Consider the following 20,255-nt stretch of genomic DNA (forward strand, 5'->3'; position numbering starts at 1 on the left):
CAGCTGGGCCTGCGGATCAGGAGGCTTCTGTTCAGGGCGCGGCGTGTGGCCCGGTGAGCCCGGACCGGACTTTGGATCGTGTTTGCATACGGGCCTCCCTCCCAAAGTCACTACGGTCCTTTGGAGTCGGAGCCCTGGGGGTCCCCGGGTCCTTTCCCTCGCTGGCTGGGGGCCGGGGCCTCTCACCGAGCTGGGGGCCGTGGTCTGCCAGAAGCCAGCCCGAGGGAGCACAGCAGCCCAGGCCGGAGGCCCTGCGCTCTCCAGGGGTAGCTCCCCTGCTCCACCCCTCCCCGCTGCTTGGCAGCCCAGAGCCGCTCTGTGACTGGGCCCTTTCTTCTTCCTGCCACTTGACCATTTGTTCGCGCATTCACACACGTTTCATGAGCCTGGGTTAGGGCACTGGAGACCCAGCCGGAGACGTGGGTGCTTGGCCGGGAGGCAGGAAGACAGGGAGGCAGGGAGGACAGGAGGACGGGGAGGCAGGGAGGACTAGGAGGCAGGGAGACAGGGAGGACAGGGAAGCAGGGAGAACAGAGAGGTAGGGAGGCAGGGAGGCCCTGCTGGGCTCCAGGCAGCTGCAGCACCGCCAGCCTTGCCTGGGTCCTGTGTGTGCAGGCAGCCCGGGAGCCCAGGGGAGCCCCCCAAGCGCTGGCTGTGTGACTCGCTGCAGCCTTTAGGGAAAGCGTGCTGGGAGCTGGACGGTGGGGCGCGGGGTCCCGGGAGTCTGGCCGTTATCTCGTTTTATCCAGCATGTGGGCAGAGCCGGTGCGCAGCTGAGTATGTGCGTGCATCTTGGAGACCCCGTGGCCGTGGGTCCAGGGCTGGGGCGGCCTCAGATGGGTGGGGAAACCTGTATCAGGGTCTGCGGGTCGGGGAGCTGCTTCCAGGCCAAGCCCGTGGGAAGGAGGAAGGCAGGTCCATGTGGACAACTGGGCTCCGGGGGTACCTAGGGGCAGGCCGCAGGCCGGGGAGGTGGGAAGGGGGCGAGAGGGCAGGGCTGGGAGAGGTGAGGCTCTACGGGGTGCCCCCCCCCATCGCTGAACCCGAGCCCAGCAGGAGGCAGGCAGGTGGGGCAGGTCCGTTCTGCTGGTGGGGGGGGAGCTGACTGTGTGCCCCCCCCGGCTCCCGCTGAGGACCTGCTGCATCCAGGTGCTGCCTCCCCAGAGGCAGATAGACGAGTCCAGAAGCCTGGGGACAGAGGCCTGTTGCAGGTCCAGTGGGGACCCTCACACAGGGCCAGGGAGGGGGCCAGGCCGCACCCTGCAGGCACACAGTTGCTCACTCCATCAGATGCTTCCTGGACACCTGATGTGTGCTGTCCAGGGCCTTTGGGGTCGAGGCGAGCTTCCATGACAAGTGTCGTGGCTGGTGGGGGGGCAGGAGGACCAGCATGCACCGGCAGCCGTTATCGCCAAGGTAGGACGGGGCTTTGGCAAGCGTGGCCCAGGCACCAGGTGTAGTTTAAAGAAGCAATCGCTGGGATGGCTGGGATGGGCTGGGAAGGCTTCTTGGGGTGGACATTGAAGCCTGGGTGCGAGTCACCCCCGTGGGGACGGCCCCTCTAACTGGCAGCACTTGGCGCCATGACAGGAGGCAGCAGAGGGTCAGCCTGAACCAGTGCAGGGGAGAAGTAGTGAAGATCAAGGCCAAGCGATCGTGATCGAGGGCCTTGAAAGCAGTGGCGTGGATGTGAGCCCCCGGACTCCGCGGACTGAGGCCCGGGGGACGGGCCTGTCTGAAGCCACCCGGGCCATCTCCCAGCCTGCAGCCCGGGCTTGGACCCCCCTGTACAAAATCCTCTCCCTGGTGTGACCCCCAGCTTGGCTTCCTGGTGGGGGAAGGGACAGGCACAGACATCACTTCAGTCACATCCCCTCGCGCCTGTGCTTCTGGTCCACTCACCCCTGTCCCCCTGTCCCCAGCAGCACAGCCTTGGCTGGCTGTTCCCATGGCAACCGCCTGTCCTGTCCACAGGAGTACGCAGCTGGAGGAGAGGAGAGTGCAGCCCCGAATCCTCCCTGAGGCTCACCCAGTTAGGGCTGGGTCCCCAGGGGCTGCTCCACGTACGGGGGAGTGGGAGCAGTGGCCGGGGAACCTCGAGGGCCTGAGGACCCCCTTTGTCAACCACCAGCTGGCTGCTGAGTGGAGCTGGAACTAGGCACATGCAGCAGATTCCCCATCTCTTCTCCGAGCCTCTTCTGAGGCTGGGGTGCCCCCTTGGCGTCCTCTGTCTCATTAAAGATAGATGACCCCTGGGAGGGTGGGGCAGGGGTCACAGCTGCCGGGGCCTCCCGAGCCGAGCCCGGCTGGGGATCCTTTGCAGGGAGGTCACAGGTTGGACCACCCCCCACCCCCCACTCCCCACCCCAACCTGGCCCTGGCTGCTGCAGCGACAGCATGAGCCTGACTTCGGGTCCTGGGGTGACCTCAGGGCGGCAGCATGTCCCTGACAAGAGCTGCATCCCGTTGACAGATACCAGAAGCTGATCAGGGGAGTCCTGTGGAGCGAGGCTGCTTATCTCCGGGTTCTGGCCTGTTCGGCTGCTTCCTCATTGGAAATCTGTGATGAGTGAGGCGCCCCGACTCACCGGGATGAGCTGAGCACTGGAGGTGGGGTCCAGAAGGTGGGCTCTGCTCTGAACCCTGCGGCTCCGCAGCTGAGGTCAAGGGCAGATTGCTCCTCGGTCGCTACAGCTGCCCAGTGGGTGCTCCGAGTGCGTGCTTCACGGCGGGGGGCGGTATTAGGGTCTCAAATGACTAGGAATGTGAAGGGCCTGGCACACAGCAGGCATCTAATCAATGTTCGTCTTGCCTCCTTGTGTCCGGTCAGGGGCAGAGATCAATTCTGCCAAAGGAAGGAGTCTGTGGGTTTCCAAGAGTCCAGGCCAGCCGGGCCCTAAGTATTCATTTTTCTTGTCCACTGTCCCTGGAAGCCTGGCCTGGACCCAGTCCTAAATCTCCCCCAACCCCACCGCGGGCCAGTCTCCCCCACCGGGATGGAGCTGCTGTGGGTTCAGAGCATTTCCTTGCACCAGGGAGGAGGATGAGCAGCGAAGGGCCACTGGCTCCCCGTGCACCCCCAGGGGTTCTTGCAGCACCTCCTCTCCAGGGGCTCACACGCAGGCCCCCGGCCGCCCCTGCGCCCAGAGTGGGGGCAGCCTACGGACCGTGCCTCCCCTCCCTCCAGCCCCAAGGACCTGCTGCAGGCTTTTTCCTGGGAATTCGGCTCCATCCAAACAGTGCCCGGTCCGTAGTTGTTGGCGGCTGCCGCCGGGGCCCAAGACACACGGGCTATAAGCAGACCCTGGTGGGCTTGGGTGAGGGTCGAGCCTGGGTGCTTCTTCCTGCCCCTCCCTGGGCTTCACTTCGGTATGGGTCCAAGGCTCTCCAGAGTGACCCCAACCCTTGCACCCCCACCCTCGCCCTGCAGGACCTTCTGGGGAAGCATGCCCAGAACAGAACCAGGCTCCTGCTCACTTCCTGTCTCTTTTCACATCCTTTTCCCCACCTTCACCAGTGTGGGAATGGGGTTAATTTTTTTTTCCTCTCAGAAGGGGAAACTGAGGCCCAGAAGGGCTGAGCAGCTTGCTCCCAGGTGCCAGAAGGTGCTGGGACTGGGACCCAGGGCCTTGGCTTCCAGCCTGGTGCTCGAGCTCTGAAAGCACCTCCCTTCCAGAGGCATGGGGTCCCCTTGGCTTGTCCAGTGAGAGGCCAGGGAGCGGGGGCAGGCCAGGGTCGGGAGGAGGTGGGCTGGGAGCCTCCAGTCCCCCACACATGTTCCCCATGAAGGAGAGGGCGGGAGGCCGGGAGGAGGGGGTGGTGCTGGAGCCCAGCTTTTGGCCACAGCTGGTTCCCAGGCTCCTGCGCTGGAATTGGACCCGGAGGAGGAGGCTCCTGAGTGATCTGATTAAGCAGCCGAGCGTAGCCATGGGTCTTGGCAAGCAGGCCGCACAACCTGCCTGCCAGATGCTCTAGGAAGGTTCTTCCGAGGCCAGAAGATCTGCAGGTTCCAGAGCTGGGACAAAGCCCAGTGGGGAGAAAGGACTCGCTCGAGGAAGTGTCGGGCAGGAGCAGCGACTGCCAGCAAGGCCGGGACTGGCCGGCAGCCCCGAGTCTTGGAGGTGGAGAAGCGCTGACCTGGCCGGCGGCCCACCACCCCCGTCTGCTGGCAGCCCCGCAGCTCATTCATTCCGTGGCGTGAAGGACAGGCCTCTTCCTGTTGGTGCAGGGAGTGCAGGTCCAGCCTGTGGGGCGGGGAGGGCCTCCTGGGGTCGAGTGATGCTGTCTTTGTTGTCATTTATCATGTATTTTGGGAAAAACACGGACTTCAGAGGCTGACGTGGATTCACATTCTTGCTGCACCACGGATGCCGGCCCAGCCGTGGACCGTAGGAAGGGAACCGGCCTCCCCGAGCCAAACAGCTAGGAGACGGGGCTAATTGTACTTAACCCCCCTCGTGGCTGTTGTGTCAAAGCACAAAGTGTGTAGTCACGGCCCCTTATCCACAGGAGACGTGATCCAGGGCCCCCCTCCCCGCCGTGATGCCTGCAGCCGCGGCATCTACCACCCCCGTGTCTACAGGGGTTTTTCCCGATACAGACGTAACCTCGGATGAAGTTCAGTCTCTAAATCGGGGGCAGTAAGAGATGAAGAGCGGTAACTTCTAGTAAAATAGAACAGTTCTAACCCTACGCTGCCGTAGAAGCTCTCAGGGTCCCCTCTCACGCCGCCCTCCCCCCCTTGTGATGATGATGCCACAAGGTAGAATGCCCACGTGACCACGCGAGGGAGGGGATGACGCCGGGCGCTGTGGCACAGCGTGAGGCCGCTCCGGGCCTTCGCACATGCTCCGGAGGCTCCTGGCTTCGGGATCGGGGGCGGCCGAAGCGGTGGGGCAGGGGGGCTGCTGGGCACAGTGTCTAGCATCGTGCTGCGTACGGAGGAAGTACTGAGGGGACACTGTTCCCTCCCTTCCCCCGCTGCCTCGGAGAACGTGCCTGCTGTTTAATAAGTCCTCAGCAGATCTTATTAAGTTCCAGGGCAGGATTGCTCCGCCTTCTTAATGGGAAGTCCTCAAATCTAACCTCATTCCTCCGTGCTCCGGGGTGTGCCCAAGCCCTGGGAGGGGGGCGGGCCATGGCCCTGTGTGCGGGCCTGGTCCTTCCGGTGGGTAGTGGAACCATCCTGAAGGTGGGGAGCCGTGTTCGTGGCAGATGGGCTGAGCCCGAGGGTCCCCAGGGGTGGGCAGCAGAGGGTCGAGAGGATCGGTGACATAGGAGGCTTTTCCAGAAATGTGAATCCTCCAGGGAGGCAGCTAGGCGGGGCTGACGATGGCGACAGCTCTTTGATGTGGGAGCAGATGCTCTGCAGGCGGAGCTGGGGCTGAGGAAGGGGACCTCCCCCTTCTGGGGTGGCCCTGCAGGCCCTGCATCACCTACACGCTGTCCCCAACCGCGTGGGAGCCAAGGAGTCTCCTTGAAGCCCGACCCCCACCTCCTCCAGCCCCAGCCCAGCTCTGAAACGGGCAAGCTGTGCCACCTTGGCCACTCCACACTCCACTGGGCCTCAGTTTCTTATTCTGGTTCAACAGCCTATGAGGCTCCCGCCAGCTCTGATGTGTGAGGGCATGGACACCTACCCTTGCAGCGGGGGCCGCCCACACGGCACCTACCCACGCTGGCCACACCTTGCACGGGCACACCAGTTACCCTGTGCTTCTGCTGTGTCTCCCACCACGTGCCACCCACACCCCAAGCCCCCACCCCTCTCCCATCGTGTTGTTTAAACCAGCGAGGGCAGCGTGCCCCGTGCTTGGGGTGTTGTGCGCAGACACCGGGTGAGTTTGCCGAGTGTCTGCCTACCCACGGCCACGACCTCGTGGGGGAGAAAGACGGGAGGTCTGGCCAGGAGCTCTGGGCGGCGTGTGCCATTAGTTCACCCTACAGGTACGAGTACTGAGGCCCAGGGATTCAGTACCTTGCCCAAGGTCACAGGCTGCTGCCGGTAAAGCTGTGTCTGTGCCCAACCTAGGGGCTTGCTCTGGCCCGCGGTCAGGCTCACTCCTTCCCTTTGGTTTCAGATCTCTGGCCGTCTCTTCCAGGAGGCCCTCTCTGATTCCCTGCCCCCACCCCCGCTTCACCATTTTCTAATCTGTCCCCAGCAACCAGCAGGGCCCCTGGGCACCGATGACAATGCCCGACCACGGCTTGCACACGCCGGCCCCTTAGCCGTGGGCTCCCGGCGGGCAGGCCCTGCGTGGATGGCTGAGGCGGAAGGCAGCGGCTTCTCGGGGCCCGGAGGTGCGGCCTAGCAGCGGCAGCCTGGCGATGGGACTCGTCCCCTCCCGGAAGTGCAGCCGCCTCCAGGGGACTCAGGCGGTGGGCCTCGCTACGGCGGACGGGGACGGACGGGACCGCGGGGTCTGGGCCGGAGGGTCGGGAGGCGCCAAAGCCCGGGTTCTGGTGCAGGCGGAGGCACGACCCGGGCAGGTCTCCCGTCCAAAGAGCAGTATCTTCAGAGTCCCTGCCTCTTGTTGCTTGGCCGTTGGTAGGTCCTGGGGAAAGAGGTGACGTCATCGAGATGCAAAGTGACAAAAGCACGGAGCTAAAGCACGACCTCCCCTTTGCTGCTGATCCTCGCCTGCGCTCGGGCGGGTCTCTGCGTGATGCCATCTGCTCTGCGGCGACAGGGCCCCGCAAACCTCAGGATGGACCCCACCGGTGAAGTGGAGACGCTAGACTTGAACGTCCATCGAGGCAAACCCCTCCTAGGAACAGCCGGTGACCTTAGTCCCGACTGAGCCCGCCGGGCTCTGGCGGTGCCGTCCCGTAGGTCGCTCTGAGGCGGTGGGCACGGTCTCTGTCTACAGCTTACGAGCCCGCGTGTGATGATGTGGCCGTTGAGCACTTGAAGTGTGGCTGGGGCAAGTGACGGACTGAATTTTAAGTCTAATTTTATTGTAATTGATTTAAATATAGAAGATGCTCAGCGTCATTAGTCGTTAGGGAAATGCCGATTGAATCACAACGGTAGATGCGCTACACACCCGCCTGGATGGCCGTTAAAGAAACGCGACAAAACAGACACTAACACGTGCTGGAGACCAGGTAGAGGGGTCAGAGCCTCACACACTCTTGGTGGGAAGGTGCAATGGAGCAGCCACTTGGGGATCTTTGGCTTTTGGGGTTTTGTTTTTGTTTCAGGATTTAATTTTTTTTTTAAGATTTTATTTATTCACGAGAGACACGGAGAGAGGCAGAGACACAGGCAGAGGGAGAAGCAGGCTCCATGCAGGGAGCCCGACACGGGACTCAGTCCCGGGACCCCAGGGTCACGTCCTGAATCAAAGGCAGATGCTCTATGGCTGAGCCACCCAGGCGTCCCTCAGGATTTAATTTTTAAGTAACCTCTTTATTTTATTTTATTTTATTTTTTATTTTATTATTATTTTTTTAAAGTAATCTCTACACCCAGTGTGAGGCTCAAACTCACAACCCAAGATGAAAGATGAAGTGTGGCACGCTCCACAGAGCCTCAAGGCAGCCACTTTGGAAAACTGTGGCAGCTCCTCCAAACGTTAAACACCGAGTTGCCGTACGTGCCCCAATGTCGCACTCCTGGGCGTTTGACCCAGAGAAATGAAGACGTGTGTCCATATAAAGGCTCGTATGTGGATGTTCATAGTAGCTTTGTTCATAAAATAGGCAAAAAGTGGAAATGGCCCAAGTGCCCATCAGATGACGGATGGATAGATCAAGCACGTTATGTCCACGCAGTAGAAAATTATTCAGCCACGAAAAGGAATGACGTAGCGGTATTTGCTAGAGCGTGAATGGACATCGAAATGGTGGCTCAGCGGTTGAGCACCTGCCTTTGGCCCAGGGCATGATCCTGGAATCCCGGGATCGAGTCCCGTGTCAGGCTCCCTGCATGGAGCCTGCTTCTCCCTCTGCCTGTGTCTCGCTCTCTCTGTGCCTCTCATGAATAAATAAAATCTTTAAAAAAAAAAAGAAAGAAAGAAAGCGTCGCACCAGGAAGCCAGTCACAGAAGGCCAAGAGTCACGATTGTGCATCCAGGAGATGTCTACAATGGACAAATCTGTAGAGACGGAAAGTAGAGGTTGGTGGTTGCCAGGGGCTGGGCAAGGGGACAGTGGTGAGGGACTGCTGAGGGCACGGAGCTTCTTTTGGGGGTAATCCAAGTATTCTGGAGTTAGACGGTGGTGATGGGTACGAGGCTTTGCAAATGGGCTAAGGGCCACCGCGTAGTACTCTAGAAGGGTGAGCGTCCGTCCTGGGGGCTGTATCTCCATGTGTCTGTGCGGTTAGGGAGCCCTCTGTGGCCGGCGGCCGCCGTGCTGGCCGGCGTAGCTCTAACGTCGGGCGGTCTGTGCCCAGCTCTGGTTCGCCACTCGCTGCCACGTCGCCCTAGGAAGCTTCACTTCATTAACCTCTCTGGGCTCCAGTTTTCTCAACAGTAAAACTGGGATAATAACTGGGCTGCTTCGCGGGGGCCTTGTGAAGATTAAATGGGCTGATACGCCTAAAGCTTCTAGAGCAGGGCCTGGCACGCGGGCGGTTGAAGAGGGCGCCGGGACTGGTGTCACCGGCCCACGGTCGGGAACCGCTGGACGTCTTTCAACGACTGTGCACAGCTGGCCCCCGGCCGGGTCCCGTGCGTCCTGTCCCCTCCCTGCGTGGCCTGTGGACGACCTCTCTGCTGCGTGAGCTGCGGCTGTAACGTGCTCCCAGCTCCCTGCAGCAGGTGCCACACGGGGGCCCCGGGCCGCGGCGCTAATGGACGACATGGCCAGGGACCTTGAGGCACGCTGGGCAGCAGGAACGTGGCTCCTCGCTCTGGTCCTGCAGCCTAACATAGAGGCACATGGAATGGGGGGGACGGGGAGAGGACGGGGGAGCTGAGCAGCACCCCTCCCCCTGGGCCCACGGCCCTCCGCGTCCACTGCCCCGGCAGCCCTTACCTAAAGCAGAGGGGGCATGGGCCATGGAAGTGGCTGTGGGCGTCGCTTCTCCTGGATGAGCTCTGATGCTCATCCCGGGGCCGCCTCTGAGCGAGGCCCAGCTGGCCTGGCCTGGGGAGCCTCCCTCCCTCCTGCTGCATGCAGAGAGGCTGCTGCCCACCCGTGGAGTGAAGTGAGCCCCCCAGGGACCCCCACCCGCTCCCCACAGGCCACTTGGTCCGCTGGGCAGCAGAGCAGACAGTCCAGCTGGAGTCCCTCCGAGACGTTGGCCCTGGACCTGAGCTCGCCAGGTGGAGCCCACGGGTCCCTGGAGCCCCCACCCCCAGGCCCAGGGCTGATTGGCTCACCCCAGAAGCCAGGTGCCGCTCCCTGTCCCCACGGGCAGGACACGCTCCCCCATGTGCGTGCTGCAAAGTCGTGGCCCTTCTGCAAGGGTGATCGCACAGGCCGCACTGGGCCCGGGGTCAGGGGAGGATGTGGCCGCGGGGGGGACAGGAGGCAGGAGGCAGGAGGCAGGTCTGGCTGGTGCAGGGGAAAGGCCCTCCTGGCGCCGCCTGCGAGCTCCGCAGCCCCGGCCGGCAGTCCGGGCCGCCCCAGGTCACCGAGGACCGGCGGCGCCCCCTTGTGGCCCTCCCAGCGGCGGCGACCCCGCCCGGCCGAGGCTCTGCTGTGCTCCCTGGAGGGACCCGCAGGGACGCGAGGGCTCTGCTGTGCTCCCCTCTCCCAGGAAGCCCGGAGGTGCAGGAGCGGGCGTTCCCCAGGACGGGGGATGGCGTCCAGGGAGTGCACTCGGTCTGAGGCCCAGGACACAGCCGGGCGCCTGGCGTCGGGACCCCCGTGTGGTGACGGGCGTGATGTTCTGGTGACGTGGGAATTCCTCAGAACGCCACCTCCGGGCGGAGTGTCCGACTGGGCTTCAGCTCAGGTCGTGAGCTGGGGTCGCGGAGCCCTTGGCGGGGCCCCGAGCTCTGCTCCCCGCCCCCACTTGCTCTCTCTTTACAAAGAAGGTTGTATTAAAAAATAATAATAATAAAATAAAAGAAGGTTGGATTTACTTAGAAAACACCTGTGCAAGTGGGGGAGGGGCAGGGGGCGAGGAAGAGCGGAGCCCACGCGGGGCTCGATCTCACGACCCTGAGATCACGACCCGAGCCGAAATCAAGAGTCTGGTGCTTGAGCCACCCAGGGACCCAACTCCCTTATTTAAGAGATAGGGACACTGAGGCCCAGACAGGGGAAGTCATTTATCCGAGTGTGGAAGAGCGAAGCCGAAGTCGCCCTGCCTTCCCGCCCGTCCCCCGGTCCCCCGCCTTGCCCTCCCCGCGGCCCAGCGCCCCGTAGAGACCCGGGAAGGTCCCTGCTCCAAGCCCTCTGACGCGAGCAGGATGAGAGCTGCCGGTGACCGCAGGCCAGGGGCCACCGCGCTTGCCCTCCCCGCCAGGCTCTGCTCCACGCCCGTTGGCCGTGCCTTGCCTCACGTCCGCGCGGCCGGGACGTTCTGGTCCTGGCTCTCTCCAGGTGTGTGGCCCGCGCAGTGCCCCGTTGAGGGGTCCCCGGCACTTGGCGGCAACGTGGTTCACATGCTCGTTGGGGCATTGAGGACCCTCCGGGACAAGGATGCAGCTCCCGGGAGCCCCTCGGGGCGCGGGAACCCACAGGAACTCAACGTGTGAGATTTGTCGCGCTGCGTGGTTCTGCGACAACCGCCTCTGGCAATATTGTGACTTACGTGGGGGGATGAGTGAAATGACGGGTCGGGAATAGAATGAAACGTCGCCCGCGTGCTCCATGGCAGGGGTGCCTGTTGCACGGAGGCCCACCCCTGCCCCTTCTAGGGCCTCGGGGGGCGAGGCCGGGGCGGAGGGCCGAGACGGGGTTGCCGGGAGAAGTCTCCTGCTCCGCCTGAGCTCGGCCCGCGGGCGCTGGCTCAGCTGCCCAGTGTCTGTCCCGCCGCAGCCACGCCGCAGGCCTCAAGGTAGGGGCCCAGCCGCCGACTGCGGGCTGCGAGGACCTGCAGAACCCGCGGAGCACCACCCCTGCGCAGGGCCTGGAGACCCGGGGCGCTGAGGACAGCCCGGAGGGGTCCCGATCCCAGGGCCACCGCCTCGCCTGGCTGGACTTCGGAGGCGTGTGTGCTGGAGGACAGGAGCCACACGAACGTTGGAAACGCAGCACGTCAGCCACGGATGCCGGTTGTGTTGTCCCGAGCATCCTTTGTGGCCGGTGTCCCAGACGTCACGGGGAGGCGGCCCACCGGCGAGGGCCGGCGTGTCCGTGTCTGCGGCAGCTTTTGTTCCGATGGCGTTTGGCCCGGGTGTACTAGGAGCCCAGACTGACGGATTTCAGAGTCTGGAGAGGACTTGGACCCCACTCTTGGGGTCTACTAGGGTCCGGAGAGAGACCGAGAGGGAGAGAGAGAAGCCTGATGGACTCCTCCTTCCGCAGGTCGCCGAGTCAGGCCCGTATCTAAGTGGACCCATTCCCAGACCATCCCAAACGGTGACTGACGTTGTTTGTTCATTGTGAAGATTTATTTATTGACCTTGAGAGCCAGCGTGCGAAGCAGGGGGAGGCGCAGAGGGAGCGGGGGAGACTCTTATTCGCGGGGCCTGGAGCCCCCACAGGGCTTGGCCTCATGCCCCTGATGTCCTGAGCTGAGCCGAAAGCAAACGTCACATGCTCAAGGACAGAGCCGTGGGCCTTTCCCCTCTGTGGGCCCCCGGGCAGGCTTGTGTCTCCCCCCATAGAAGGAGGGCGGGTGTTCCTCCGAGCTCGGAAATGCCTTCCCCTTGAGTCCCTCCCGTTTCTCCTGTTGCCTCTCACTGAGCCCAGCCACGAACGTGGGCCTCCGCGGGCCTCTGCGGCCTCTGGCCTGGGTTTCTGAAACACTGGGGGGGAGTAATTAAGATTGCAGCGGTGAGTTATCGCAGTTTACTTAATTGTCAGCTAATAATTAAAATCGTACAGAACTTAGGTAACCTTGACTGCTGGGCGATGGATCCCCTGGGGTCCTTCGTCCTCCCTACACCTCGTGGGGCCCTTACTCCGCGTTGGAGGCCCATCCGTGACTACAGCAGGTTGCAGGCCGATGGGCAGGGAAGGCCCCGGGGGCCCAGCCTCTCCCACGGCCGAGCCGGGTTCCGGGGGGAAGCAGGATTGAAGACGGAGCATCGCGACGGTGCAGGGCTGTCCGCAGGCCCAGAGACTCGGGGATGAGGTCTGTTCCACGCCCTGCACGCCCTCCCTCCAAGGACGAGGGCTCCCCCAGCCAGAGCGGGGGCCCAGACGAGGATGGAGGTCCACCAGGCTACACCCCGGGGGGCCGGCACCACCCACCTGTGCGCCCTTTGCTCACCCGCCGCCTCGCACCTTCCTTCCGCCGAATGAGAGCGACCCTTTACAGAGCGCCTACTACGCGCCAGGCACCGTGCAGAGCACTTTACGTGAACCACACCGGCACGCCGGGGCGGGGGCGCCGTTACCCTCCCGTTCTACAGGTGGGGAGACTGCAGCCAGCCGCGGCGCCCTGTTCTGGAGCAGACGCACTGGAAAAGGGCAGCGTGGACCTGAACCCAGGTCTTTCCGACACGAAGAGCCGTGTCCTTGCTACTACACCAGCCTGTCCACTCTTGCCCTCGTGTCTCCCTTCGGTTGGTTCATAGTCCCGCCTTCCTGGAGCGGCTCGTTTTCCCGATCTTGCACGGTGCCTCCTCCCCGCGTGCCGGCCCTTTTCCAGATTGAATGGCCCGTGTGCAGCTGCCTTCGTCTCTTCCCGTCCTCCCCCACAGTGGGGCACGGGCCCCACAAGCCCCTCGGAGCGTGTCCGTCCGTCGGCAGGACTGCAGACTGCACACGTGCGGTCCTAACGGGACGGTTCCCGCCAGCCGCAGGCCCAGCCGCCGGCGGGGGTGCGTATGTGTCCGGAGGGATGCGGATTCCGAGGCGCCGTCCGGGAGCGCCGAGAACAGGAGCCTCGGGGTCACATGGGCGGGAAGGTGCTCAGGGTCAGGCCTGCCCTGCACACACATTCCGCGTGTGTGCCTGCACGTGAGCGCCTGTGTGTCGGGTTTATTTGATTCCAGTCCTTCCGCCCCAAGACGCGTGACCCACAGCATGCCCTCTGCGGTCTCGTATACGGGCGCAGGGTGCAGGAACCCCAACCTGGCTTGCAGGGCCCAGTGCCCACCGGGAGGCTGCTGATGCTCGCAGCAGCCGGCATTCCCGTGGGGAGGCCCTGCCGTCCTCTGAGCCCCAGGATCACACGCCCGCCCTGGTTGCCCCGTTTGCAGGGCGCGACGCGGAGCAGCGGCCCAGGACAACCTCATGAGCCCCCCTCAGACCTCGACCCCGGGCCGCAGGAGCCCCCGGCCTTTGTCCAGCCTGCTTCTGCCTCACACTCACACTCACACCCACACACTGTTCTCGCAGCTGGACACTGTTGTACAGGGACTAAGAGCAAGGCACGCGGACGGAGGGGCGTCCTGCTGGGGGCGGGACCCTGGCTGAGTCGGCCCGGGGAAGACCTGTTGTCACCCGCATGGAAATGCCACGAGGGCATGAGGCTGGGAGCGCCCTGAGCGTGTCCCACACGGTGGGACGCCGTGCCTGTGCTCTCTTATGTCCCCTAGGCCTACCCCGCGCCCAGACCCCACTTCGACGGAGGCACGTAAGACAAGCCGCCAAGCTCTGGGGTTCTCGGCACAGAGCGGCGTGTGCCTCGCGTGCCTTCACCCCATCCCGATCCCTGCGGGAGACTGAGGAAGGGTCAAAGCTGGGTCCGGGTTGGGGTCGGTCGAGGTGGATGGAGGGAGCGTCAGGCGTGGGGAAGGGGGACGGGCCGGGCGGATTCTTCTGCAAGTGCGACTCTATCCGTCTCTCCGAGTTAAGCCCGCGAAGGGGTCACAGGTGCGAGTGTCGGGCTGCCCAGGGCTGGCCGCGTCTCCGCAGCCTCTTCAGCTCCGGGGCCCCCTTGGCCACCCTTGGCCACCGCCAACAGGGCGCCCGCCGCCCGGGTGCTGGGCCAGGCTTCTCCGGGGCCTCGGGGAGGCGGGTGCGTGCGCAGGGTGACCACGAGGGGGCAGTGCTGGGGCACACGGGAGCAGAGGGCAGGCCTGGCTCCTGCCCTGGGGGAGGCCGGCCTGGTGCTACCCAGTACCGCCTCCCCGTGGCCCCCAGCCCCCCCCCCCCGCCCCCAGCCCCCGGACCTCAGCCTCCCTGCTCTCCTGTGACCACGTTGTGCTGGGCTGTCGCCAAGGACTCCGGCGGCTCTAAGTTTGGGCAAGTCTGTGAGGCTTTGGGGGTATCCCCGCCCCACTCTGCTGCCCTGGGAAGGAGGCAGAGGCTTAGGGCAGTCTTGGAGGGGTCCAGGGGTGGGGGGACGGCTCTGTGATCAGTGCAATGAGGGCAGGAAGTGTCGCTTTTTCTGTCATCCTAGAGCATTAAGAGCCAAATGCCCATAACGTGCCCCATGCCCCAGGGCATTAGGAGCTATAGAGCGGCCCTCCTGGGGCTGGCTGCCATGTGGATTAAGTAATTTCCCTTTTTATTTTATTTTTAAACATTTTATTTATTCATTCATGAGAGACACAGAGAGAGAGGCAGAGACACAGGCAGAGGGAGAAGCAGGCTCCATGCAGGGAGCCCGACGTGGGACTCGATCCCAGGACCCCGGGGTCACGCCCTGAGCCAGAGGCCGACACTCCACTGTGGAGACACCCAGGTGTCCCTAATTTTCCTTAAAAAAAAAAAACTAGACATCTTCCTACAGGGACATATATCCATCCATTCTTTTTTTTTTAATTTTATTTATTTTAGAGAGACTGTATGCAAGCAGGGGGAGAGGCAGAGGAGAGGGAGGGAGGGAGAACCCCAAGCGGACTCCATGCCCAGTGCGGAGCCTGATGTGGGGGCCTAACCCCAAGACCGTGAAGTCAGATGCTCATGCAGCTAAGCCAACCCGGGTGCCCCATCCGATCTTTTTATTTTTTACTTTTTAAAGATCTTCTTTCTTTATTCATGAGCGACAGAGAGAGAGAGAGAGAGGCAGAGACACAGGCAGAGGGAGAAGCAGGCTCCATGCAGGGAGCCCGATGTGGGACTCGATCCCGGGTCTCCAGGATCACGCCCTGGGCTGCAGGCGGCGCTAAACCGCTGCGCCACCGGGGCTGCCCCATCCGATCTTTTTACAGTGCATGTCTTGACCAGTTTTTTTTGTGGTAGCTTCCACGTATTCTCGCAGCGTTCGTTGAGCACCTGCTGTGTGCCGTCCCTGCACTTCATAGGAGCGAGCAGAGGTGCCCTGTGACGCATCACAAGAAACAGGAGTTCCTTGCTGGGCTCAAGTGTGCCACGGGCTCCGTGCCAGGTGTGCGGCCTTGGGCAACGTGGTTCATCCCTTGGACTCTTAGTTTTCCCGTCTGTAAAATGGAGCCAGGAGCACGAGTCTCCCGTAAGCGCTGTCAGGATCCGACTAGCTGATACATGCACGGGGTTGGCACACGCACAAGCGTCTGAGTAACTCTTGGTCACCTTCCTCTGTGGGACTGCACACCCCCTAGGGGCACGCATGCCTTTCCCTTCTCTCTGCCAAACCCGTAGAAGGACTCGGCCTGGCCCAGAAACCCACATCGTGGCACCGTGTTTTTAGCCCCCGACACGGGCGTTTGGGAACCAAGCTTTCAAACTCCACGTGTACACTTTCTGCCTCCATCAGCTAAAAGCAGCGCACAAGGTGACGTCTGCCAGGATGCATAGGCATCGGCAGCCGCAGCAGCCACGCCGGCTGGGGACAGGGCGCAGGCCCACACACGGAGGCCTGCCGTTTGTCCCTTCTTGCCAACCAGCACAAGGACGGACACAAGCTGTGGACCCTGAGCAACCCTACCAGCAGCAGCACCTCCCACAGGGCCCCCCGGGGAGAGAAGGGACGAGAGGGGAGGTGCCTGGGTCTGGGTCTGGGCGTGGAGCTGGCTCCCGGCCCCGGTGCCCCGGCTTCCTGCCCGCCCTCCCCAGCACCCCGTCGGCCCCGGGCCTGAGAGTGTCCTGGGGGAAGAAGTGCCCCTGAAGGGACTCGGAGATGTTCCCTTGGCAGCTAGAAGAACCTCACGCTGCCGTTGGGCATTGTGGCGGGGGGGGGCAGAGGGCGGCGCGGCCAGGGGAGCACCACAGAGGACTTCGGGATACAGAGGGGTGAGGACTGTTGGGGCTTCTCCATCGCTTTGCCGTCATCCCCCCTGTAGGCCCCGACTGTCCGTGTGTCGCCTCTCGGGGAGGCGTTGGGGGATTCGATTCCATTCAGTGACTGTGGATCCCCAAGTCCAAGATAAACCAGGGGGCAGGACAGTGTCCGCAGGGCCTCTTGGGTACTTGGCGCGACGTCTGTGTCTCGTAAGGTTTCGTGGACGGACCCAGAGAGGGATGGAGAGGGCCTCGGAGTCCTTCGTGCTCCCTACCCCTTACTTAGGCTTTTGGGCGTTATTGTCACCCTGGGAAGGAGACGGGCTGAGGTCCCTGGGCGGCTCTGCTGGCGTAGACTCTTGTCCGCTGTCCGTGGTGATGGTCGGCCGAGAAACCAAGGCTGGAGCGGGCCACCCTGACCAGTCAGGCTCCCGAGGGTGGCGGCCGCGCTCGGGAACTCAGGCCGCGCCCCCGGGAAGGCTCCTCCCGCCGTCCACCTGCCCGCCGCGCCCCGGGAGCCGGGCTCTGCGTCCCCGGGCCCCCGTGGCGGCTGCACGAGGCCGGGCCAGTGCCCGTGGGTAGCGCGTCTCCGGGGGAGTAGTTAGGCCGTGGAAAGGGGCAGACGCCGCGCATCCGCGGACCCGGGCTCGGGTGGACGCTCGGGTGACCTCGCCTGGGGCCCGTGCTGGGAGAAGCAAGGCCTCCCAAAAATGAAGCCAGAAGAGAATGTGCTGGGGTGGGGGTCCGGGAGGTGCGCCCCACACAGACCCCTCCTGGGGCGAGAGGCGCATGTGGCCGGGGTGGGCTCCGGGGACACGCTCCGCGTCTGCGCCCTGACACCTCGGCTCTCCCGAAGCTTCGCTCACCCGGCTGCTGTCCTCTCCCTGCAGACCCGGAGTCCCAGAGAAAGCGGACCGTGCAGAATGTCCTGGATCTTCGGCAGAACCTGGAGGAGACCATGTCCAGCCTGCGGGGGTCCCAGGTGGCCCACAGGTGAGTCCGAGCTGCCCGCTCGCTCGCTCCCACTCTGGAGAGCGGGGCACGGACCCCGCGGCAACCCCGCTCCGGGGAGAGGAGGGGGCGCGTCGGCTTTGCCTGGGTCCACTCGAGCTCGGGCGGGAGATTTCATGACGCACAGGAGTTTGAAGGGGGGGGGGGACACCATGTGACTTGGGGTGTGACCTTCCGTGTCCACTTCCCTCCAGACCCTGGTCTCCTTATGCGCTGCAGATGCTGCCCCTCTCCTGTGCTGAAGTGTCTGTGGTTAGAGGGTTCTAGAACTGTGCCCATCCCGACACCCAGCGTCCGTTCCCTCTGCCGTCACTCGTGTGTCCTCTTGCCTCTTGAGCCAGCGGCCGAGGGAGCCTGAGTGCCCGGTCCCGCGCCACCCAGATCGGTGCCATGGCTGTGCCCCTCCGGCCCGCGGCCTGCACTGTGAGCACCCAGCACCCCGCCCCCGGCCCCGGCCCTCCCCCTGGAGTGGCTCCGTGACTCAGAACCTCCCAGCTGGCTCCTCGGATGAGCTCATGCTCCAGGCTCCAGGGGGCCAGGGGGCAGAGGGGCGGGAGCACACAGCCCGGGTTGGGAAATCACGGGGGTGTGGAGCAGGAAGGCTGAGAGGGATGGGGCGGCCTGTCCAGTTGGCCTGCAGCTCGGTTCCTCCCCATCTCCTGGGGTTGGAGCATGAGAACAGAGCTGGGACACAAGGACCAGGGGACGGGGGCTTTGCTGAGCCCAAGTGTGTGGCCAGGCGCTGGCCAGGCTACATTTACATACCTCCAGTGACAGGCAGCTCACTAGCTGTCAGGCGGCCTGGTGCGCTGTGGGATTGCAGGAAGTGGACCTCAAATCAGGCTTCAGCCCCTTCACCCTTTGGCTCTAGTTCTTCTGCTTCCATGACTCCACCCAGCCCAGTCCCATCCTCCGTGTTGGATGCTCGGCCCTCTGCCCCCAGATGGCAGAAATATTGTAATTCTAAACGGTAAATCAGAGCCTCTGCTCTGTGGGGTGACCTGCGCTCAGGCCAGCGGGACCCAGCCTGCTGAAAGGGGTGTGCTCAAGGACGGCTGAGGAAGACAGTGCACGGTGGGGCTTCTGGAGGCCCCTTACATCTGTCTCTAGCCTCCATCCCTCACAGCCCCGAGCAGGACCCAAGTGGGACAGGGGTCGGGCTCAGCTGGCCTCACCCGTTGGGGGGCCCAGGGCATATGCAATCTTGATCCTCCTTCCCCCAACCAGGGAAGTTGTCGGAGCCCGGCTCTGAGCCAAAGAAGGCAGGAAGCGCTTAGTTGCCGAGGGGTCACACCCCAAGTGACTCACCCACAGGGGAAGGGTAGAGGCAGCGGCTTCGGTGTCCTGGTGCCACTGACTCGGAGCAGCCAGCCAGTTAATAAGCAGGACAGCCTGACCCCGTTTGCTTTCTGTTTGGGGTGGAGAAGAGGGGAGGGAGGCCGAAAACCTTTTGCATAAAGCTGACTTGGTTTGAGGGGGTGAGGCTCAGGCCTCTGGTTTCTGTCTCCCTTTATGGAAAAGGAACCGAGAGCCCGAAGCTGGTTTTGCTGTTTACTGTGTGGACCCAGAGCCACTTCCTCTCTTAGCCTTTGGTTTATGTTATTCCTGTTCCACACTTTGATAGCCAAGACCACGATTCCCTGAGTTTTTCTGGCTCTTCAGTGCTTCCTATCCATCAGCCCTTCCCTCGGCCCTGGCTCTTTTCATATCCTCTGGGTTAGAGAAGCAACAACCGAGGCTGGGGAGGAGGTGGGGGGTCCCTTGCCAGAGTCCCCCAGGCTGATGGGGCAGGGGGCGTCCGTGTCCGGCAAGCTTAGAACCCGTGCCAGGCACCGTGCTGGGCACCAGGCCCCAGAACAAACACAGGCTTTGTTCCTAATAAGCTTCGCATCCAGGGAGCGCTCGCAGCCAGGTTATTTTCACTCTGGAACTTACAGGCTAGCTCTAGATTCAATTCCTTTTTCAGAAATCTTTATTTCTGTCCTGTTTCCTCTATTTCTGCTGGCTCGTTTCCCCAGCAAGGAGAGCGGCTGGGTCAGGGGGCTGGGGCTGGAGAGGAAATGAAAGTCTCCCTCTGCTCCAGGCCCGCCGCTCTCCCCACCCCAGAGACAGAGACACGGGGGGGGGGGGGAGAGGGAGACACACACACACACACACACACACACACACACACACACACGAGGCTGAAGGGCCAGATTCAGAAACGGAAGGAAGGCAAGAACCGAAGTTTGGAGCTAGGATCCTCCCCCGCTTAGAGATGTCTGGAGCCGTGCTGGGGGGATAAAAAAGAGCAGCAAACCCGAGGAAGAGGCACCTTCGCGCCGAGCAGAGAGCGAACCGGGTAGGCCCGGAATAGAACTGAGGAATCTGGATCTCAACACGGCCCACACTGCGCACTAATTTTATTGCCGCGGTGTAGCCGGCCGAGGGTCGCGGGCTGTCCCGGAGCTCTCCAGTGCCCCGTCGCCATGGCCATCGTCCCCCTCCTTCCCTTTGCCCTCCTCATCTCATCGTCTCGGTCAGCTTGCCTTGACTGCACACTCACCGCGTGCCTCCCCGCGCTGGGTCTGACGACGAGACTTCCCTGCCCTTCCACTCGCACGCCCGTCGTGGGTTTGCCCACGCGGCCGAGTGCACGCCGGGCCCCGTGCAGGGCGCTGACACGCGGCGGTGAGCCGGGCAGACGGCGCACAGGCCCCGGTCTCCTCCAGGGAATGTCCCTTCGCGCTGAGGCCCGCGGGATTAGAAACCGAACTGGCACGGTGGACGCGGGAGCGCACGCCCCGCACAGCGGTGGGCGCAGAGCGGGGACGTGGGTGTGCACCAGGTCAGGGAGGCCCGGGCTCAGGCGCCAGTCACAGATTGCCCTGCGCGGCCAGGGCTCCCCCGGCGTGTCCGCAGGACTTCCGCAGGCACCACCAGCCTGCTCACGGCCCGGGGTCCTTTGGCTCTTCCAGTTCCGTTGACCAAAAAAATCCACCCTTGGGGGCACCTGGGAGGGCTCAGTCAGTGAGGGGCTGCCTTTAGCTTGGGTCATGATCTTGGGGTCCTGGGATCGAGCCCCGTGTCAGGGGAGCCTGCTTCTC

The 20,255-nt window shown here is 63.2% G+C and overlaps 1 protein-coding gene across 7 annotated transcripts in view; it reads left to right on the top strand.

Annotated features, from left to right (window-relative positions):
• The window catches only part of NAV1 (neuron navigator 1), a 241,719-nt gene that overhangs the window by 126,399 nt on the left and 95,065 nt on the right, over positions 1-20,255 (top strand). For all 7 annotated transcript variants that reach the window (XM_041759000.1, XM_041759010.1, XM_041759036.1 and 4 more), the window contains exon 5: positions 17,049-17,151. In XM_041759000.1, coding sequence (XP_041614934.1) covers positions 17,049-17,151 — 103 coding nt within the window. The remainder of the gene's footprint in view (positions 1-17,048; positions 17,152-20,255) is intronic.

Source organism: Vulpes lagopus, chromosome 1, assembly GCF_018345385.1.
Source record: "Vulpes lagopus strain Blue_001 chromosome 1, ASM1834538v1, whole genome shotgun sequence".
Taxonomy (NCBI): domain Eukaryota; kingdom Metazoa; phylum Chordata; class Mammalia; order Carnivora; family Canidae; genus Vulpes; species Vulpes lagopus.